The sequence below is a fragment of the Oxyura jamaicensis genome, chromosome 7 (assembly GCF_011077185.1).
Source record: "Oxyura jamaicensis isolate SHBP4307 breed ruddy duck chromosome 7, BPBGC_Ojam_1.0, whole genome shotgun sequence".
NCBI classification, from domain to species: domain Eukaryota; kingdom Metazoa; phylum Chordata; class Aves; order Anseriformes; family Anatidae; genus Oxyura; species Oxyura jamaicensis.
This window is the reverse complement of record NC_048899.1, coordinates 1,614,649-1,636,933: the sequence shown is the minus strand read 5'-3', so window position 1 is coordinate 1,636,933 and position 22,285 is coordinate 1,614,649. Positions and strand designations below refer to the sequence as shown.

The 22,285-nt window shown below is 37.3% G+C and overlaps 1 protein-coding gene and 1 long non-coding RNA gene across 4 annotated transcripts in view; one reads left to right on the top strand and one right to left on the bottom strand.

Moving 5' to 3' along the window:
* Positions 1–75: 75 nt before the first annotated feature.
* The window catches only part of GTF3C3 (general transcription factor IIIC subunit 3), a 23,467-nt gene continuing 1,257 nt past the window's right edge, over positions 76–22,285 (bottom strand). The window contains exons 3-20 of one of the 3 annotated variants that reach the window (XM_035332260.1): positions 19,911–20,104; positions 19,376–19,499; positions 18,689–18,880; positions 18,042–18,207; positions 16,841–16,988; positions 15,090–15,162; positions 13,964–14,056; positions 12,800–12,903; positions 11,412–11,583; positions 10,753–10,955; positions 10,046–10,147; positions 9,184–9,319; positions 8,316–8,553; positions 7,791–7,981; positions 6,699–6,823; positions 4,091–4,243; positions 3,060–3,197; positions 76–406 (exon numbers count right to left, since the gene is read on the bottom strand). In XM_035332260.1, coding sequence (XP_035188151.1) covers positions 3,075–3,197; positions 4,091–4,243; positions 6,699–6,823; positions 7,791–7,981; positions 8,316–8,553; positions 9,184–9,319; positions 10,046–10,147; positions 10,753–10,955; positions 11,412–11,583; positions 12,800–12,903; positions 13,964–14,056; positions 15,090–15,162; positions 16,841–16,988; positions 18,042–18,207; positions 18,689–18,880; positions 19,376–19,499; positions 19,911–20,104 — 2,537 coding nt within the window. In that variant the 3' untranslated portion in view covers positions 76–406; positions 3,060–3,074. Of the gene's footprint in view, positions 407–2,458; positions 3,198–4,090; positions 4,244–6,698; positions 6,824–7,790; positions 7,982–8,315; positions 8,554–9,183; positions 9,320–10,045; positions 10,148–10,752; positions 10,956–11,411; positions 11,584–12,799; positions 12,904–13,963; positions 14,057–15,089; positions 15,163–16,840; positions 16,989–18,041; positions 18,208–18,688; positions 18,881–19,375; positions 19,500–19,910; positions 20,105–22,285 lie in introns of those variants that run through there. The other 2 variants (XM_035332261.1, XM_035332259.1) reach the window with 2 other exon arrangements.
* The window catches only part of LOC118170194, a 22,441-nt gene continuing 6,481 nt past the window's right edge, over positions 6,326–22,285 (top strand). Inside the window, exons 1-2 of the long non-coding RNA XR_004752564.1 lie at positions 6,326–6,496; positions 14,256–14,262. This is a non-coding gene — a long non-coding RNA (uncharacterized LOC118170194). The remainder of the gene's footprint in view (positions 6,497–14,255; positions 14,263–22,285) is intronic.

Sequence of the window (22,285 nt, the reverse complement as noted above, 5' to 3'; positions counted from 1 at the left end):
CAATGCATATACAGTTACTGTGTATATTGAAATGCAAAGTCGGATTATAAGCCTGTGGACATTAAACATGGTATTTATATTAGTGTAGTAATGTTTTATTCAAGATTCAACACATCCTCTCGCTTCTTTTAAATTTGTTCAGCATGTATGGTGGAAAGCATTAAGATACAGTGTAATAGTAATGCATTACTGTATCACAGTCCCTCTTACCTTTAGCACTAGCTTAAGGCTAGGTTATGTCTGCTTTAGCAAGTAATACAGCTCTGTGCATTACATGAAGAATGAAATAGCTGGTCCAGATGTCCAGGATGAGTTTTGGGTTGAGTTTTACTTCAGATTTAGCACCAAATTACAGAACTACAGGAGCAACAATTAAGAGACAACTCCGGGGTGTTCATCCCTGACCCTACAGTAAGAAGAAAACTTGGAGTTATCTTTGTGCTAAGGCAACCATAACCGTGAAACAAACAAAGTAATCATACTGATTAAAACCAGGAGTTTTTCTTGGAACAATATAAATTAGAAGCTTGTATCCATTTGAAAGGCACAAAACAAGATATTTCTTTCAAAAAGCTTTAGGGAAAACTACTGTATAAAACCCATTCAAACACCAAAAGTACATGATACATGAGATCTTGTAATTCTTTTCTTTAAACACAATAATTGCTAAACAGTTGTATAGTGATCTAGATAAACATATGTATTTTCTGTACACATCTAATGTTCTGCATTTTGTTTTTTCCTTAGGCAAGACAATTAACATGGGCTGTGCATGTTTGAACTGATTTTCATTGGGAAGTTCACATTTATATGGTGTCTGTTTTGTCTCTGTGTGAATTCCAGTCTTCTCTAATGTCTGTCACTGCTGCACAACAGCAGTGTAACATATTTCTTAAATGGTGTAAAATCTAATTGTGTGAAATCTAATTAAAGACTGCCTATCTTATAACCATTAATGCAAGTTGGACATAGCTAAACAATATTTAAGTAAGTCCTATCTTCATTTATAGTTTTTCTCCACAACCATTCCAGAAAGCTCTAGATAACTTACTTATGACTTCCTCAAGACAAGCAGCATCACTTCCTTCCAGATACTCAGAATTGTTTAGCGGGGCCACTCTGAACACCATTTGCTAGCAATGTGAATTTTCCAGTCCATATTGACTGGGTTTCTTTAAATGCAACTTTCTGTTATTGAGTGCTTAAAGACAATTTACAAAACAGTTTAAAAGCAGCCTGAGTGTATTTTTCCTTTTTTTTTATTTTTATTTTTTTTTCACCAATGTTAAAAAAATACCTCCTAGATTTACGAAACTAATTCAGTTCTAGCAGCAGTTATGGTCAAAAATAATTTGTAGTAATACCCTAACACTGGTCAATTTCTAGGGCAATTCTTAAAAAATAAATTACAACAAGAACAACCTGTCAGGTCTATTTTATGATACACAAACAGTAGGATTCTGAGTATTTTATACAGTTTTGCAGAGTAATGCAAAGGGAACGTGTATGCTGGACCTCTCTGGCTTCTGTTTTCTAAGCATTAGTTCAATGCTGAGGACTGTACTTGCTGGGACATGAGAAGCCTTTTTCATGTGAAGGGACACTGAAAGAATAAAAAAAATCCAAGGGGTTATAAGATGTGCAGAGCCCAACAATAGGGAAAGCTTCAATGGAGAATTTTTGCCCCAAGGTGATGCAGCAATACTATGCTTGTACATACATCACAAGTCAGCTCTAGTTCACGCAGCAAACAGTTCGCTATCATGCCATAAAAAGTGATGAGAATAAGAAATGAAACAGAGGTGATGGAGTCACTCTCCTCCTGCCCTTTATGGTACTCCATACTGACATAAATTAAATAATTATTTTAGTTATTTCTGCAAATTTAGCATGAGACTTGTATTAGGGCAGTGTTGCCTAGTACTATTTCCTAAAAAACATGCTTTTCTGAATCAGTGCAACTTTCCTGGTGTTTGTCTCTTACCTTTGTATCCTCAGTAGGGCCCAGCACTTACCTACCAAAGTGGATCTGCACTACGTTATTATTTAATGTTTGAGCTGAGACAAAATTGTCTTGATTTTACTGCTATTTTAGATAATTCCACAACAGTAATTTCTTAAGCATTGATTGCAATTGTGCAAAATGATTACAATACACAAATACACATAAAAGTGGGCTGAAAGCAAACAGTTAGCAGTGATACTATAAGTAACACGTGCTCAGAAGGCAACAGCGTGGCTTGTTTTCTATTCAGCATACTTTTTCAGCCTTATTTTGCTGTTGTACAGGAACCTTCCTATGTATACATATAGCTATATTTATCTTTATTATGCTCCTGCTGGGCTGGAAGCAGCCTGCTTCAACTACAGTATGCTACTGTTCAACATTCAGAAGTACTTAACAATCCAGAACATTTGTAATATATTTTCAACAACAAGCTGCATGATATTGTACTAATTTTTGCTATAAGCTATTCAGTAGCATACTTTTTTTTTTTTTTTTCTGAGAGTGAGTAAACAAACATCATTAACTTCAGAATTTTTATTAACAGGTTCAGAAGAAGGACAACCGTCACATGGATTTTAATGAAACAGAAATCGACCTCCTTGAAATAGAACAGCTGCTAGGAATATGAACTCCTAGAAAATACCAAACATTTAAAAGAGCTTGAAATACTGAGTTCTCTAGGGATTTGTATGAGCCCATTTCCTTCTTTTGTATTAGAGTACAACCTCACTTGTAACTAGCTGTAATACTGCACATTCTTTTTCCTAAAGGTAACACTAGGCTTCAGTTCTCTCTGTTTGATTCTGTACACGAGGCTGAATATCAGATTACAGAGTAGTTCATCAGAGAAGACACACTCGAGTATGTCAGCATTTTACCTGGAACAGACTGTTCCCATCTATACATGATACAGTTCAAAAGTCAGCAGTAGAAGAAGTCTCAAACTTACATACAGCACAAGCCACATCTTTGCCCATCTACAGCAAAAGCTGTATATAAAACCAGTTTCCCCAGCACTGCATAATGCAAGAATTAATACAATCATTTCTACCTGCCACAAACTTCATCATACGACTGCGTAAGTATACAACATCTTCTGAGCCATTCTGATATTTCCACTGCTCTGATAAATAAGTGACAAGTTAAAGGCAGTATCTCTTCTCAAGTCTGTCTGATCAGTTTCTATTCCCTGTAAAAATAATAATAATAATATAATTAAGTTACCTCTATGCAAAGTTAAGTATAAAATTAAAACTTGAGTAGCAGAGTGTAATCAAATCACATATTTGTAGTTTGCATAGGCTTTCAGTTGTACAGAAACAATAGTATTTCTTGTGCCCTCCCTCTGAGTTTCCGCCTGTTAATCACCAAAGAGTTATGTAATCACATACTCAAAACATTAGCTGTAAATTTGATAGACAACTCATAAACCAGAAAAGTTCTACTGAATTTGCCTTTGTATGTAGAGTATTTGTTTCTATAATCAGATTACAAATACTGCCTATCTCTTTTATATGGCTGAAATATTGCTGCTTTGAACACCTGGCGTTCAGTAACACTAATGTTTCTTACTTTACCAACCTGTCCCCTTTTCTAAATAAACTTGTAATTCTTCTACCCACTCATGTCAAAGCTAGGCATAAATTTTCTCTTATACCAAACTTGTAAATGTATTAGGATGATCTAATTCAGATCAGTTGCAGAGCAAACCCATGGCATTCTTAATCTTCTGCTGGTGCATATCACTCCAGCATGCTGGTTTATAAAACAAAAAACTTCCAGTTATAAAGTACTGTATGCAATATATATTAAGTTCAGCTATTTATTCAGATCAAGTTTGGCAACCTTTTTTGCTGCTACTTCAAGCTTATTAGGAAATCCCTCAGAATACTTAAATCTTTGAAATTCACACATGCATAAGTGTGTATCAGGTTACAATCAGACCTGGGTTTCCAGTGACAGGGAATTACAATACAAATTGTTCTCAACTAGAGATCTTATGTTCTTAATTTAACTATGGCTGAGAAATTAACGTTGACCTGACTCTACCTGCTATATATAGAACTTACAAAGATACAGTACCTCCAGGGTGGGAGGAGGAAGTTCAAGTACTTTTTGGTAATAGTGGATTGCCAGGTGCAGTAATCCCAGCTGGTGAAGACTACGGCCAAGGTTGTAGAAAGATTCTTGGCATGGTCCACGTAGGTCCAAATACCGGAAAAGGAAGGAAAACCCCTGTACACATACCATGCACATTGTGAATGTTCCCATTAAGAAGACAGACACAAAATACACTAGAGAAAAGACATATAAATGTGTGTATTTGAACTTCTGATCCATGCTTTCCCACATTCCCCCAGAAATCACATTTGATTGTTGAGACTGTGTAAACCGTACTGTCAGTCTCAGTACCATTGATGGCACCAGGCGTATACATATATGCATATATATGTTACAAATTGAGCACACAGTTACTTAGTATAGTGATCTATAGCACTAACTTGCTAAACAGATATGTAATATACACATACACAAACATAAAAGACCAGTTAATGTTCAGAAGAGTTAACTGTCTTAAAAAACATGCAGCTAAAGGACAGGCTAGAGCAAGATCTTAAAAAAAATATATACATTAAAAGGTCACCCTCCTCCATCGGTAATTTTGTTGTTGTTCTTTGTCACTGTTTTTTTAAAAACAATAAACCTTCATTCCCTGTCCTCTCTTTGCCTTGGATAACAGAAATAAATGGTTAAACTCTACTTTTTGCTGAACTCTGTGAAGTTCTGGAATGTAAGTGTATTCTTGGTCTTGAGCTCTATGTATTTACTTCAATATCAATTACCAGGGCAATTACCAGCAGGTCATTTTATAAAGTAGCTAAGAATAAACATCACTGAATAAAAGCATGAAAAAATTCATATATCCTAAGCAGAAGGCAAGAGTTCATGTCACTTGAAGCCAGCAGATGTTTTACTGCTATGTCCCCAGCAGAGTTTGGAAGGGTGCTCATACCCAGCAATGCGAGTGCTATGCCTTAACAAAACAAAGTGCTCTGTAAGGGTTAAACTTTCTTGCTTTTAGTTCAGAATTAAAATATATAATGATGAATTTAAACTGTGACCAGCAGAATCCAAGGTATAATCTCCCTGCCAACCCTAGCCTGAATACCTGCTCCTCCTGTGGATCAGACACACAAGCAGGACCCCACAGGGACTTCGTGCCCACTGGGGTGCTGATGGTCCAGAACACACAAAAGAGGGCGATGCATAAAGTGACAGACCAGGGGAACAAACTGGTCTTGCTAATATGCTGACATGCTGTAACGCCAGAGAAGTCATTTTTTTCCCCGTCTGAAGGATGTCACTGCCTACCAGCTTGGAGTATTGTTCATTGCTCAAGGTTTGTATGATGCTATAAAGACAAACGGCTGCCTCCCATACGGAACACAAGGGAAAAATAAAGGCAGCTACAGTATTATTTTATATTAAAATGCAGTGTTTTACTTTGCACTGAATGAGTCCTGAGGGAAACTTAGGGAGGATAGGTAGAAGAGAGGAATTCAGAAGGCAAAAAAATGGAGCACACAACTTTTTCATCCTCTCCTGTGCAGAAATTTACATTTCATTTTACTATCACTTTGGAATGTGATGATTCCATTGCAAATAGAGGCCTTTCTTTCCAGGGACCATGTTGGTAATGAAAGAAGATAGCTCCTTCCACATGAGGAATTAGTTCAGACGCTAGCAGTTAGCGATTGTAATTTAGGTCACCAGCACGTCATTGTGGCTGAATTATTAACTACAACAGGAGCAAGAGAGAATGCGAAAAAAAAGTGTCATAAAAGTAAGTAGTGAGAAGAGAGAAAAGCAGGGAACTGTATCACCGGAGGGTAACATAAATAGGACGTTGTTCAATTACGTTATAAAAGGATAAAGTAGCAGCCCAGATAAGAAAGGAAAGTTATTTACAGAAAGAAGTGTCTAAATATATTAAAATTAGGCCAAAATCCGCAAGCCTCAAATGCCTTGCATTGGATAGTAACATAACTGGTCTTGTTTTAGAGTAGCAAAGGACCTACAGCTTTTGTGAAATCCAATTAAAAGCTACAGTGTTACAGCAATTTGCTGTAACAAATGCTACAGTGTTGCAGCAATTTTACAAGTCATGACGGCTCAAGATCCTCATCATAGGCTGCTGACTCTGAGCTCAGTAGCCACAGTAATTAAAAGGAATTCAAGTTAATGAAAAATACTGGTAGAGAGCACAGGAAATTGCTTTCAAGATTCTGTCTGGGAATAATCAGCCTGTGTTTTGTAACAATCTGGCAGATGAAAGAAAAACCAAGAATAAGAAAGCTGAAAAACTGAGGGTAGCCTAGACTGGAGCTCATGAGATCTTCATGTTAACAGCTATGCAGAAGCACCCAAAAGGGGAAAGAGAAAAAGACAACAGAAAAAAACAAACAAACAACACCTTCTAAGTCTGGAGTTTATGAGAAGTATAAGATGAGATTCAGATGGGTGTAGCTTTAGCTCAAAAGCATACTCATCTGTATTTATGTTTCACTACTTCCCTCTTTTGAAATGAGTTACTAGTTACGAGAAGTTATTTAAACACAATAAGTTGTTGCCATCATTGTCTGTAAGATACAAAGCCAGGAAACACTATAGGTAAAAATTACTAACGTACCTGAACTAGAAGAGCATGCCTTTTCAACACGTATTTCTGAGAAGCCATATGGATGAAAGTTAATCCGATGCAAAGACTGTACAAAGGCTCATCGGGCTTTGCACGAAAGGCTTGCACATACTGTCCTAAAAGCAAATAGCTAAATCAGGATGTTTGTTGCAAAAAACATTCCTTGAGAATATAAGGATGAATAAGTAAATCTTCAAATAAGAAGTGCAAACTACAAAAAGAAACAGTTTAATATACCTGCTTAAAAATACAAAGAAAACAAATCCAGGAATTTATATACTGGATGTGTGGAGAATTACTGCTGTGTACAACAGTTAGGTTTTCAAAGTTCGGTTTTGTTATTTTGATTAAACTGTCACTGTTTATACCAGCTAGTTCTAGCAGTACCATGGCTAGAATAATTATGCCCAAATACACCAAATATTAGCACCTTACTGACTAAAAAAAAAAAAACAGTATTATTTAAAAGCATGCAAAGATAAGTGAAGTAGTGAAAGATTACTGTCCCTCACAGTGTGGCCCTTGGTTCATGACTACGGCTTTCATGTATTACCATGAAAACAAATAATTATTACTACTGGACAGCTATGGAACATGCATATGTAGATTTTATTTTAACAAAACCAATCATTAATTCATGAAGAAGACTGCATATTAACTACTTCTCACTTCTTCACAGTATGACTTCTTTTTGAGACAAAACAGTTGCATGCTCCATCTCCAACACATCTCAAGTGTGACATTTGGAGGGCTCATCTGACAACAGTAGGTGTACTTCCAAGGCCTGCTTAATATGTCCAACCAACTTTATTTGCTGTTTAAGTTGGTCTGATTCTGTCTTTCTTGTTATTATCATCAGCCTTCAGTTATCTTTGCAAGTGGGTTATTATTGCCACATGTGCTAGACTTACCAGCTTAAGTTTTATTAGCAAAACTATTTAGTGATGCTTTGATTTGTGTACAAAATAATCAAACCATCAGGCTAATGCTATGAAGCCATGCATAATTTTATGATGTATGAAGAAAGTCTGTAAAAGAAACACTGAACTGTATTTGTCAAAATTAGAACAGTGATGACATTACCAAGAGCATGCTTGAAACTGCCAGAGACGAATGCATTATGCCCGTTTAGGACACACAATGCATGATTATCAGGATTTTTCAGCATTAAGCGGAGACAAAAGCGATGGTGACGGACGTCCTGAGATTGCATAGTAACTTGATTGAAGATGTTCCAGAGCTGAGGTTTATTGACATTTTCCATTACCATTATTCTATAGAATGAAACCCATACAATAAATTAGTAAATGTTATAAAGTAAATATTATGTCTGCAATAAAAACAGCCTAAGGGAATCAACAGCAGATCAATGACCGAGGGAAAGTTGACGATGAAAAACAGAATGAAGGGTTTTGGCCAAATCAAACTATCTACTGCATTATTTTGGAATCAAAGGCTATCAGAAAGCTCCTTTTGTTTCAACAGGCTTATTGGTTTTAGGGAAGGCAGGAAAGCATTAGCCTGCCTCCTTCAGAAATCCAGCAGTATGACTACATCCTCAGTGGAAACAATTAGAGACCAGACTGTTCGGCTTTGACAATTCCCCACCTGATATAGTTGTATGCTTTTCTGAAGTTCTTGTCCAGAATTGCAGCAGAGAGCCCAAAGTATTCCAGCTCCTTGCGCTTTTGTCTATCATCATAAAATGAATAATATTCCAAAGAAGAATCTACTAGGAGCTCTGCCTCCTTGTACCGGGAGAGGTCACACAAGGAATATATAGCCTTCAGGAGGAGGTTCCACCAGTCATCCTTTGTCAGAACACTCGTGAGAACAGCAAAAATTGCTAAAATATTAAAGTCAGTAAGTCCAGAAAATTAAAACGAGATACTCTTTTTTAAACAAACAGACATGCATATATCAAACTGATCATTTAGACAAAATAAAGGTATTTACTTTTTTCCCCCCATTTAAGTGCAGTTCATAAAAAAAAAAGGAAAAAAAACAATCAATCAAAACTTGGGAACAAATGGCAAAAAATACATACAGTTAAAGCTGTAAACATACCACAGAAATGCATTAAAGTTACCCCTCTTCATCTACCAAACATTGCTTAAGAATGCGTAGTATGGCTCAACCAAGTCTGGCCAGCTCAAAAATCACAACAATTTTTAAACACTTATTTCTAATATTTTCCAGAGTTACAAGTATTATAGTTGGGCTGAAGGGAATCTTGGACCATACAATCTCTAGAGGTCCTTCTCGACCTAAATTATTCAGTAATTTTATTATTTTTCTCTGAATGTGGATTGTTCCCTGAAGTTACGTTGTCTTCATTTTTGCTGCTTTCCTTGCCCTACAAATAAAACAATGCTAACATGAACTGCATGGATTTAACATGCAAAATAGTAACTTTTATTTCGTTTTTCAGAACAAAGGGGTTCATCTTCTTGATTTATTTTTAATAAAATGTTACCTTTTGCATCGCAATTTGCTGCCTCTTGGTCGTCATTATCAGAAATTTTATCCCTTGACACCTTAATAAGATAGAGGTGTCTCTCTCCAGATTTGGAACTAGATATCAAACACACCTGAGCTCTGCTCATTGCTACCTAGAAACAAATTGAAGGGCAGCATTTCAGATTACATTAATATCCTATATTAATATCCTACGTCAAAATCAGTTTCATTGCCGATTCGTCTTGCTCACACTGTGTGCCAAAACCATCTGCAGCTTAGAAGCGCCACAACACAGTAAGCTCATGAGAGAGAACATGTCAGCTATTCAGATAGTACAGTAAAATAGTAATGACTCTAATGAGATGGATAAAATCAAGGCCTAAATATTCCCCTCCCTCACTTCCAAGTTAAAGAAAAATAAATAACAGAAAACTACCACCACCACTGCTGTACTTGCTAGCTAAATAAATTCTTCTTTGCTCACTAAATAACAAGAAAAAACAGATTAGTAATTCAAAAGGAAGTTATGGAAATACAAACTAGTATCCGCATAAAAGTAAATCTAAAGAAAACATTACATTGACTGCTAAATAGGTAAAAAGCAGCTTTAGCATTTGGTATGTTCTACCTATATTCATAAACAGAGAGCTATTACGAACTCACAAACAATACTCTGTTCTGCACACCACAGGTAGCAATCAACAGTATTATGGGTCCCTAGAATTAACAGGCTCCCTGCAAGACTTTTATCTAACAAAACTATGAAAACATTAGCATATCAAAAACACTAGTTTTCTTCCCGGGTTTGTTAGTCTCTTGTCTTAACCCAACTCATAGCTGACAAGTTTGTTAAAGCAAAACTGCAAAAACTGGCTTACCTTCAACAGCATCGCCAGCATCGTAAGTAAAGTGTCTATGTAACCGTACATTTTGCCTTGGGAATACAACAACGTTGAACGATGGAGGAGTAGTTTTAATTCCTAGATGTTATTGAACATTATTATTCAACCACCCACAGAGAGAGAGAGTTTATAAAACTATTTTGACTCAAAAACAAAGAACTTTAAGGATTGTAACAGCTTCTAGAGAGTTGTAATCCTAGCTGCCACACATAAAAACTCTTTAAACTGCCCTGCAGTGATTACTATTTCAAATTCTTAGATTTCAGAGAGACTGAGCATCTCTCTTACTCATGGTGATAATGCTGCTGGAGAACGGATATAGACCTTTGCTAAGATAGCACTTACAATCAGTAGAGGCCAAACCATCTATCTAGTCTGCATGTAGCGTCTGCTAATCAACCTGATAGAAAGTCATTGGTGTCAAGACTGGTTCTCGGTGGCCAAAAGGTTGTATGCAACATAAATTAATCAGGTGGGGCATTTTAGTGACAAAAAGGTCAAGGAGAAAGAGCCATGAGGATTCATCCCTGATATCCTATAATGAATCATTCACTGTGCTGCAAAAGCTCACCATCCTATAGATAAGTGTCAATCCCTGGCCCTATCTAGTTGATATCTTTGACCCCTACCATAGTTCAGCAAATATCGTATCATAAACTAGAAGTACAGAGCACCTTACTCACCTGCTGAGCAGCATTAGCATCCTGAGCCAGTGTATCTGGATCATACATGGGTTCCAGAGCCTCCAGAGCTTTTTCAGGCCGACCCAGTTGCTGCTGAAGTGTTGAAAGTGAGATTCTTGCATCCAGATGCAACGGCGCAAGATCAACAACTTTGGCATAGCTCTCCGCAGCACGCTCCATGTGTCCCAAAGCCTTCAAGCATTCTAGATACAGCATAAACACCACCACACTTAAATGGCAGAAAAAGAAGATTTGACGCAAGCAAAACAGTTAACATAATTTTCAGATGCTCTTCCAGTTAAAACCACTCAAAATATGAATTATTAAAGTGAAAATATTCAGAAATACAAACTGATGCATCTGTAGTTTCACTTACAGCATCGTCAGTTGATACAGAATTGAATGGAGAACAGATGCTGTTCGCTTAGATGAAAATAAAGTATTTTTAGGTGAAGGAAATTTCAGTCTGCAAGAACAAGAAAACCCTCCATGACAGGGCTGTCATAGTAAACTCCAATTATAGTTTTTGCAAATACAAATTGTTGTTCAACACTTGCATCTAAATTCCAGTGATTTTAGATAACGTTCTCTGGAAATGCTCAGCAGTTTCCTATCACCTCTCAGTAGCACACATGTTCAGCAGCCCTGTTTCTTCCCACCTGCATGCCGAAGCCAGACAACAGCCAAGTTGTATCGTTCAGAACAGACAAGGGCACTCAGGAGAGGCAGTGCTGAGTTGTATTCACCAACATCCAGAAATGCCTCTGCAACGTCCAAATACAAGTCACCCATTTCTTCTGGATTTTGTTCTACCAGAGTGGTCAAGAGAGGCTTTAAAAACAACAACAAATAGTAAAAACACAAATAAGCAGCAACAACACCACTTAAGATATGTTTTTGGAAGCTCACCTTTTTATGCTATGATTTTTATTCTCTTTGCATTCTGAACTACACTGCCTTTTTTAATGTTAGTTTAAAAGTGAAAAATAAAGATAAGAATTTCACAATTGCTGAATAAGCCCTATTTGTCTGTTCTAGACATTTTACATCTTACCCATCCTTACCTTTCATAAGAACAGTCTTAGGATTTGGCAGGGCTTTAAAACAAAGTAAAGATATGTCCCTTAGTGTTCAAGAACTTTGCAATGTCTGTCACAGCACACAGGCAGTAATTTACTGTGCCTTAGTAACACTTCCAACTGAATGCAAAACATATAAGGACAACAATAGCATTTCTGTTATTAGACGTTTGCTAGGTGTCTGTCTTGAGGTGGGAGGAAAGCAAAAAATCTCCATAGCCCTCTCAGTGACCTCAGTCACAGAATCACAGAATAGTCTAGTTGGAAGAGACCTCCAAGATCAGAGAGTCCAACCTCCGACCTAACGCTAACAAATCTTCCACTAAACCATATCCCTAAGCTCTACATCTAAACGTCTTTTAAAGACCTCCAGGGATGGGGACTCAACCACTTCCCTGGGCAGCCTATTCCAGTGACTAACAACCCGTTCAGTAAAGAAGTTCTTCCTAATATCCAGCCTAAACCTGGCATAACTTTAGCCCATTCCCCCTCGTCCTGTCACCAGGCACGTGGGAGAATAGACCAACCGCCGCCTCGCTACAGCCTCCTTTCAGGTACCCGTAGAGTGCAATAAGGTCACCCCTGAGCCTCCTCTTCTCCAGGCTAAACAGTCCCAGCTCCCTCAGCCGCTCCTCGTAAGACTTGTTCTCCAGGCCCCTCACCAGCTTCGTAGCCCTTCTCTGGACTCGCTCAAGCACCTCCATGTCCTTCTTGTAGCGAGGGGCCCAAAACTGAACACAGTACTCGAGGTGCGGCCTCACCAGAGCCGAGTACAGGGGGACAATCACTTCCCTGGACCTGCTGGCCACGCTGTTTCTTATGCAAGCCAGGATGCTGCTGGCCTTCTTGGCTGCCTGAGCACACTGCTGGCTCATATTCAGCCGACTGTCAACCAAGTCATATGAAGACAGCAAAAATCACCTGCTTCGTTAATTTATCTTTGGATTTCTTAGTTGATTTCTACTTACATTGAGTGGCTCTAGGATGTTCAGGTGCACCAAACACACCATCAGCTTGACTGTGATATCGATGGGAACCCCCTCAGGTATGCAGCAGCTAACCTTCTCCACAGCTGTGAGAAGACAACAAATTTCTTTCTGAACCCGTATGTTTTAATAAGTATCTCCCATAGCCCCACATCCCCTCCAGGCTATGTTGAGCAACAATCAAGAAAAGATATTCTCAATGACTAGCAAATGTTGGTGTAGGCCTACACTCTTCCCTTCTTTTGTATCTTTCCTGATTGACGGAACAACTGCATTCTACTGACTCTGATCCTTATTATTTCATTTGAAATACCAAGTGCTATCAGTCTGCATCGACTTCAACAGCAAGATCCTGTACGATGTGTTTGGAGCCTTCCCCCTCTGTTTTAAGATGTATTTGTTACATAAAGCCTTCCTTTAACAACATAGGCACCTGTACCCTCTTCTCCTTGCTTTCTCAAGGAAATATCTTGTATTAAGTGGTAAGCCCTGTATGTCAGGGACCTGGCTATACACATTGTTAAACACAGTTGTCTACAAACTATTACATAACACCTAGAATGAACACAATCTGTTGAGAACGCAAGCACAAGACAAAGTGCTAGCAAATTAATGGTCACCCAGTAAAACTACACTATCATACTGCAAATGCAGTCACTAAACATCTTAAACTACCCTGATCAAGTTCTCCTTCACCTTAATTCTTACACTGAAAATTGAAAGGGTGACCATTACAACCTAGGAAAACAGTGATTTCCAATTTAAGGCTTCCCTATGACCTTCTACATCCACATCCAATTACTGCATGTCACTGCATATTACTGCATGCAGACTAATTCATCATTCTCTGAACATCTTAATGCCCAACACGAGAGCAACTATTCACCTGTCAGTATATTCATATAAAATAAAATAAAAATCATTTTCAAAGTGGGTAAGCCCTGGGAGAATGCTTTTGACTTGGGTGGCTGGTTGGGTTAAAAGTAAATATTGAGTAAAGACAACAATACACAAGGAACATTTTCTAGACAGCCCTATTTTCCTGCTGTTAGAAATCTTTCATGATTTTGCTATGATTGCAACCTGATTCCTGAGAATATGATCAGTTCATAGAATTGTACTAGATTCAACAACTAAATTACTTACCTGCAGTGCTCGATTCAGCAGCTGGATGACTTTGGCTGTCAGTCACTGCCGCCTCCTGGCTTTCTTGAGTTTCTACCACTGATGCTGTATCTTCTTAAACAGAAACAGATTACCCTGAGTAGCACTGGCTAAGCCAAAAGTTACTTAATTTTGAATCCACATTTGACTGGTAGCTTACTCTTGTTTAAAACTGAAAAGTGTATATTGTTCTGAAGGACTGCAAAGCGAGAAGCAATCAAAAATAAGTTTTAAAGCAACAGGTGGTGGGGAACCAAGACTTTCTGTAGTTTAGAAGCTTTGTCTTAAGAAATGATATACTTCAGATAACTTGACAATACCGTGTTTTAATTCCCAGACTAGTTACAGTTGTGCTCCTTGCTCCTTGTAAGTTATCGTTTCCTATCAGCACAGCTGTTCTGAACACCATGTTCTCTGATCATCTATATTTTCATCTGCTCTATTGAAGTAAAAAGCCAACAGGAGTATCTTATACCTGCGTTAGGTTTGGCCCATATTGCTGAAACAACTGACCACCTGAATCATAGAACAGACTGCCTGCGTAAGAGTTGGCATGCTGCAATCAAACAGAAATATGTTCAGACTTGAGCAATGGCTTTCATAAAGCTGACTTCTCAAAGACCATCTATTTTATTCAAGTCACAATTAAAGCCTAATATCCCTAGGTATTGGTACAAACCAAAACATTTAAATGTTTAACAACAGAAGTAGGATTTAAGAAGAATAGTTTCAGGTCAAAGGTTGATATTCTTGAGTATAGATGCCACTAAGTTTATCTGATTTTTTTCCGGAAGCTATTTAGCTAGCAGGAATAACTGGCCTGATGTGAACACTCAGAGGAATGTTTAGAACTTTAAGAGGCCTCCAATTGCCTGGAGAGCAGTCCTTGTCTCTAATGAGTCACTGGGGCTAATTGGATATCAGAGTAACTCCTTATAGAACTCCGAGGTCATGGCACTTAACTCATTAAAAACATTGAAGAGTTTGAAAAGAGAAAAGCCTGTCATCATGCATCAAAAACACTCTCAGGAACTGAAAAGGTAACGGAAAGAAAAATGTCACATTAGATGAACAGAAGGGTCATACTAACCGCTTGTTAGCTATTTACCTTTTTTCTCCTCGGTAGAACACTTTTCTGACACTTTTTTTTCAAGTACAATTCCTGCAAAATCAGTAATAACCTAAAACAGAAAAGTAACTCATATCATTCTAAAGATTTAAAAGATATACAGAGTACCCAGTCTACATGACAGTTGCTTTAGATATCACAAAAGTTTTCCGAAGAAAAGTGGTCTCTTTAGCAAATAAAACAGTTACTTTCATCCTAACCAGAAATTTGCTTTTTTAATTAAAAAATAAAAAAATAAAACAACAAAATAAAAATAATGATAATAATAATAAAAATATTAACTTATTTTATACCTTCCAGAAGATAGAAAAAGAAAGCAAAGCACCAGGTAAGTAGCTAAGCTCTCCACAGACCTTTCCAAAGTGCTCCAACGCTTGCTCAACCTAACACACTGCAAGGAAACTGCAAAGGTTGTCTCATTTAAAAAAAAAAAAAAAAAACACTCACAGCTACATAGAGTCAGATGCTTTACAGCAACCCTGGTCATACATCATGACCTCAATAAAACTAGCACAACAGAACAACTACTTAAGAAAAATAAAATCAAAGGCAGACTAGCCAAGACATTCGCTTGCCAATAAGGAGGTATGAGAGGGGAAATGCACAAGTGTAAAGGATTGTTGGTCTAAGACCCAATGTGATTTGGTATTTTTGTTCATAAATTGTAAATATTTAAGTCACTACTGCTGCCAAAACCAGAGTGATAAATAACTACAGAGTACATGGCCCTCAGGAGAACAAACCAGATGACTGTATTAAGGCAATTACTTTTAAAAGGCCCGGTTAACCAACTAAAATACAGACTCAGCTATCTAGGAGCAAGAAACAACATCACAGGAAAAAACCTGGGAGAACAATCAAGAACAAACATGGAACAGTTCCACAACTGAGCACTATGTTAATAAATCTGGTACCCAAATACTGTGTACACAGAATTGACTGACTTTTAACCTAGAAAGAGGTATAGAGAGAAGAGTCAGTGGAACTGCTTGCAGGCTAGTAATACTTTATACTGTCAGAGAGAGAGCTAAATAAAATCTTAGGTAAGAAAAAAAAAAAAAAAAGAGGTAATTAAATAAGAAACTTTACAAGGAGAAAGTCCCAATTATTAGTGGTTCTTAGCTCTATTTGGGAAAGTATAATAATGGCCAGATACTTACGATGTTCCTCTGAAAGCCAGAACAAATCAAGTAGGAAACATGCCGCAGAAGTGAGAGTGAATAACCACTAGAACAAATATGCAACCTTTGCCAATTCCTGATATCTTTGAGTCAAGTTCTAGAGTCTTTCTGGAATGTGTGCTTAAAGCAAAAATTATTAGTCATAACACAGGTATGCCAGATAGAGCACAAGGGTCTGCATTTGAAGCATCAGACCATTCAGTGTCACTATTTTAACCTTCACCTTCAAGAATTCCCTTTGCTGGTAGTACAACAGATACCCAAATCAGCTTGCAGATCTCTTCTGGCTACTAAGGTTATGGCAATTGTAGAGAAGGAGAGAAGGGACCCCAAAATGTTAAATCTAGAACAGCCCCCTTCTGTTGATTGCCCCTTCTGTTAACTTCAATGCTGATCACTACAGAACTAATCTGTAAGCAAATAGTATCTGATCATCTCTACCACTGTAGAAATATGACCATATTTAAGCACTACAGGAATACAAACTACCCATCCTGAGTGGCATAGAGGTGATGAACACAATACACAAATGCATTTAATTCTCCATACCGCCAGTGCTTTGTCATACTGTTTGGAGGAAATATATAATTCAGCTGCTATATTAACATCTTCCATGGAGACAAGACTCTGGTGTTTAGTAAAGGCTTCTTCTATTATCTCGATAGCAGAGGTGACATCATTGGCTTCATAATAACTCCTATAAAATGCAGATATGAAACATTAAGTATTTGAGATAACTGATAATATATCCTTTGACCACTAGCAAGAGGCTTTTCATATTTCTTTGCCTTTTTTCTTTGTCTTTTTGAAATTATCTTAATTAGGGAGAGTAAATTACAAAAGATGGTGAGAAAGAGGGTAGTTTTTCTTTCCTTATAACTTTTGGCAATTTTCATGTATTTCAAACAATTACCAAGAATTCCCTACATATTCAAATAATCCCCTATATGTTGGGATGTTACAGGAATTTTCATTCAGTATCCCTTGCCTCAAGCCAGGTTATCATTGATGTGTTGCATTAACCTAGTTTTACAAAGAACTCCAATAATCATATTGTTACAATACACTTCCTGCATTTTTGGTGCATTTCACAACCAAAAAAAAACAAAAGACTTAACTGTCTTTGAAACAGTCCAATAACAGGTTTCTACAAGTTATGCATGAGAAAGCAGAGGCATGAAGCAATTAAACAACTTACTGAAAACTAAGATTAGAGAGCTACACACTTGAACACAAAGCCTCCTCTGTCTCAGGAAAATTTCTGTGACCTGACCTGCTCTCATTAGCAGAACAGCGGAAAAGGCAGAGATGACGACCAGATGATGGCAGAGGGGATGAGACTTGCTCCAGAAACAAATCATAAACTATACAAAACTATACTGCGTTGAAGACTGCATTTCAGATTTAATACCTGGTTTCACTCAGACTTGCTGGCAAGGAGATTCCAGGTCTCTAGTGATATTATACAGATACAATTGTATACAAGTGCAGTACATTTTTGTGTACTGTAGGTATGTTTTGTTCTGTGATGATGCAACGATCATGGACAGGACAATTCCCATACATCAGTCTTTGGAAGCATCACAACATTTGTGATGCATGGGTGCATGCTTGTATGTGGGTCATTCCCCGCAAAAACACCTGCATGATTTAAGCTACACACCCAGCTTCAATCACCTAAAGAGCTTTTAATACCACCTTTTGAGAAACTCTGGGAAACGAAATCACGCTATTTTTAAGTCCAACTTACTTTGCCATGTCTCTAGCCAACTGCATAAAACGCTCTCCATCAGAGGGAGACAGGAGATTCAAAACACGCCTGTAGCCATCCATAGCATTCTTATGTTCCCCCAGCTGTTCATACAGGCTTGATCTCTCCCATAGATAGCGCACGTTGGTTGGGTCATACTTCAGAGCTGCAACAGGAAAAAATATATTAGTAGCCAAGTTTAGAAAAAGGCAATAACAAATGTCATATTCGTCTACTTGATTACTCCACTGCCAAAGCCCTGGCAAACACCAGCAATTTTTAAGCTAACAACAAATAACAGAAAAAGCTGCATCAATAAATATCCTGAGGAAAGCAAACCAGACTGAAACACACGTACGTGCTACCAGAAGTAAATTCAACTAGGACTCTCTTCTCCAAAAACACAAGGCAACATCACTTGCCTACTGACAGAATATGAATGGACACATCATTACATGCACAAGGTTTTTGTAAGAAAAGGACAACCTATGATAAAGATTTGTGAATCTTTTACCAAAGTCTGGACAGAAGTACCAAAATCTTAGCAAACTGAAGCAAACTAAATTGGAAAGCAGGAGAAAACAACACAATGATTGCCATTAGCACCTAACATTTACTTTAAAATATTAAAATCACTGCTACATTACCTTTTGTGTAGCAAAAAACAGCCTGTTTAATATTATCCTGTTCTAGTGACATTTCTGCCAGTCTAACCCATTCCTCAGTGTCACTAGGATTTAAGTGAGCTGCAATCAGTTCGAACTGCAATGACTTCTCCATATCACCCTGGTCTTCATAGATCATGGCAAGAGTGGAAAAGGGCTCATGAGCAAGAGGAGCTACAAAAAGACAGAGAACAATTAAGAACTATTGTTTTAAAACCTACTTGAAAACAAGAAACTTGTCTTTCTTCAAACAACAGGTATCAGAATTAAATGAAACATCAACATTATTGTTTCAATTCAGAAAAAAATGCAGGTCAGCTTCCAATTCCTTTTTTATAAATCATTAAACAGCCTGACTAAACCTAACAACAACCATTTACAGCATTTTTTCTACTCTAGAAGTCATGCCAATAGCTGTTTACACTTTGGTTTTAGTTTTACAAAGACAGAAGTAATCTGTGGAAAGCTGAAAAATTAGGGTGACAGTTTCTTCTCTAAAGCAAAATAACAACATAAACGCACTGCAGATTCTTAATTTCATGCTAATTACACAATGACATTCTTTGTACTGAGTACTTTCATCATCAGTGAAGCCACACTGAATTTCCTGATGCACAAGACAATTTCACCCCACTCTTAAAGCCAGAATTTTTTAGCATTCTAAAATACCTTGTCGAATGATTTCCATGCACATCAGAATAGCCTCCTCACGTTCTCCTCGTGCAAACCTGATATTGGCCTCTCCCATCAGACCTCTCAAGGCACGAGGAAGTTTACTGCGAGGTCTTCTCTCCTAAACGGAAAAGGCATATTGATATTTTTATCAATGATGCAGCTGTGCCCAAATTCAGGAGACACCAGTCACACTTGCGCTTTACACAACCTAATAACCAATTATTTATGTGCTAGCAATATCAAAACGACCGGCCAAAATATTTGCTAATTTTCATAACTGACAGGATAATTCTGATATCTAAAATAAATAAAATCCAGACACTGGAAAAATCTACTTAATTATTTTTGAACATTTCCAAACAGTACTCTTCTAAAAAACAAAGACAGGATGCCAACACAAGCAGAAGTCTCCCACACAGAATTAGTTTCAGGCAAGTCTCTCAGGAAGTAGCTAAAATCATGCAAATTGGCCTTTTTTTACTACATTTTGCAAGATATAAAGAAGTTACACAGAGGTTTAAATACTTGCTTTCATCATTTTCTTGGTCTCTCGATTTAGGACCATCTCCAACACAAAAACATCTCCAGCTGTGGGCTGCTCAGGAGTTTCTTCTTCCTCTTCTTCTTCCTCTTCCTCTTCATCATCATCCTCCTCTTCATTTTCCCCAATCATGGATGCAAAGACTCGATGAACAGATTTACTGACGCCATCTGCAGTTTCTCCTGGTTGAGAAAGAAGCAGAAAAGGCTTATAACAATCAAAAGCACACACTGCTTTATTAGGACAAGTACAGAGAAAACAGAATTCTTCATAATTAGTAGCCCACTTAAAAGAGCTATTCTGCAAGAAAAAGACCTACAGAAATGCAGAAGAGCTTCTAACAACCTCTTTGGCTTTCAAACACTGGGTTATTCATCACCAATGCCTGGTATTCCCAGCCTCTAACATTTTTTGGATATTTGATACAAACAAACATAGGGATGAACACACAGAACCAAGCAATAGTTTAATTCAACATTTTTCTCGATCCATACAAGAGGAGCATATTAAGTAATTTTCAAGCACTGAACTGGTCAGATGGAATAAAGCTTTTCAGTTGAAGAGGCTGAGTAGACAATTACACTAAACAATAATGCAGCAGACAATTTTTAGAAATAATTTAAAGTAAGATCTTCTATCCACTCTATCCATGACAATGAGTACCTTTTCACTTGTGTAAATGCAAAATCCACATTATTAACATATCTCCAGAAAAAGAAATAACAAAATTCTTTAACATAAATAAACATATGATGCTGTATGTCCAAAATAAATATGCTTAAAGCATATAATTTTAGACATATTCACCTTTTTCTTTTTTAAATTAAAACCTTTAATTACAAACTTAACCCAGGGTTATAACTGCCCACAAGTTTATTTCAGTGCAAAAAGAGACTAAAAGCAATCATTTTTGCTTCGTTTCTCTTCATCTGCTAGCCATCAAAATTTATAGTTGGAAGGTTTGAGTTGGAGGATTGGGCATCTGAAAATTTGATAGAGACACACAGACAGAATAAAGTTGTGACTGAAAAACAAACCTACTATGCTTTGCCTATAGACGAGAGGAACTTTGGCTACTACACCTGGGTTTATACATTTGAAAGTCTTCAGAATATATTTGGTTATTTTTATTCTGACTAAAAAAGATTAATGTCATTTCTCTTATATTTCACTCTTTGGCTGTAGATAACAGAAGACCAGCTCTGAACACCAGTGTATCAAAAATGATTTTAACAATTAACTTTTCCATCATTTTTCTTCTAAATTCTACTAACAGCTCTTAAATAGTGATAAATATTATCAATGCATCCTTGATTCTACAGACTTCTCGAGACCTCTGTGTTCACCATGATAAGAGAAAAATTAACATTATATTATTGGGATACGTTTTCTCTTTGATAAAGACTACGTATATGAAAAAATCACGGGCAGAATACAGAGCAGAAGACCACAGCTTGGAAGTACTTCAGAGGAATCTGTAAAAGGCATCACCAAGGCATATGTAAGGTGAGATAATTTAATCCTCTTTTTAATATTTAAAAGAAGACCAAAAAAAAAGAGGAAGAATTGAGAATTTGCAGTGAAAGTAAAAAAAAAAAAGAGTCCAAGAAGCAACACAGAGATCAAAACTCACACTTTGCTATCTCACGGTATTGGTAATGCCACAAGATACACCCTGGCCAGTGCGGGAAGCACATATTCACCTTCTAAAGTCCTGGTGTCTGAAACAGACTGCAGTGCTCTAAGGCCCAGGCTCAAATCCAGAACCTGAGGCATGGGATCAACAAGCAGTGATACAAACTCAACAAAGTGCTACTCCTACCACTTCCTTCATTATGTAGGAATACCAAAGAAATTAAGGTTATTTCTTTAAGGGATGTAAGGAGACATTACCATCACAGTAACCGCACACAGAAAGCCATCGAGAGAATCCATAGCGAGGAATATACGGCAGAAAAATAAGGGAAGAAATAAACCTTGGCCCTCTAATCAGGACAGGAGATAAAGTGGGGGGTGGGGGGAAATAAAAAATAAAACATAAAAGCAAACTTTTTAGCTACTTTATTTTACTTTGGATGATAGTGCAGGCAGGCTACACTCTCATACAGGAAAAACAAATATTCTGAAACGCTCAAGTCTCAGCCAAGAAGGCTAGCAAAGAGATAACCACAGAAAAGCAAAGCAAACCAAAATACAGCTAGAAGACTTTCTGAGGTGCATTAAAAATTTAAAATATATTTGTAACTTCAGATAAAGACAATAATAGAGACCAGATGACTAGCAGGCCAGGAGGGGAACAAACGGAGATGTTCCCAGAAATAAATAAATAAATAAATAAATAAATAAATAAATAAATAAATAAA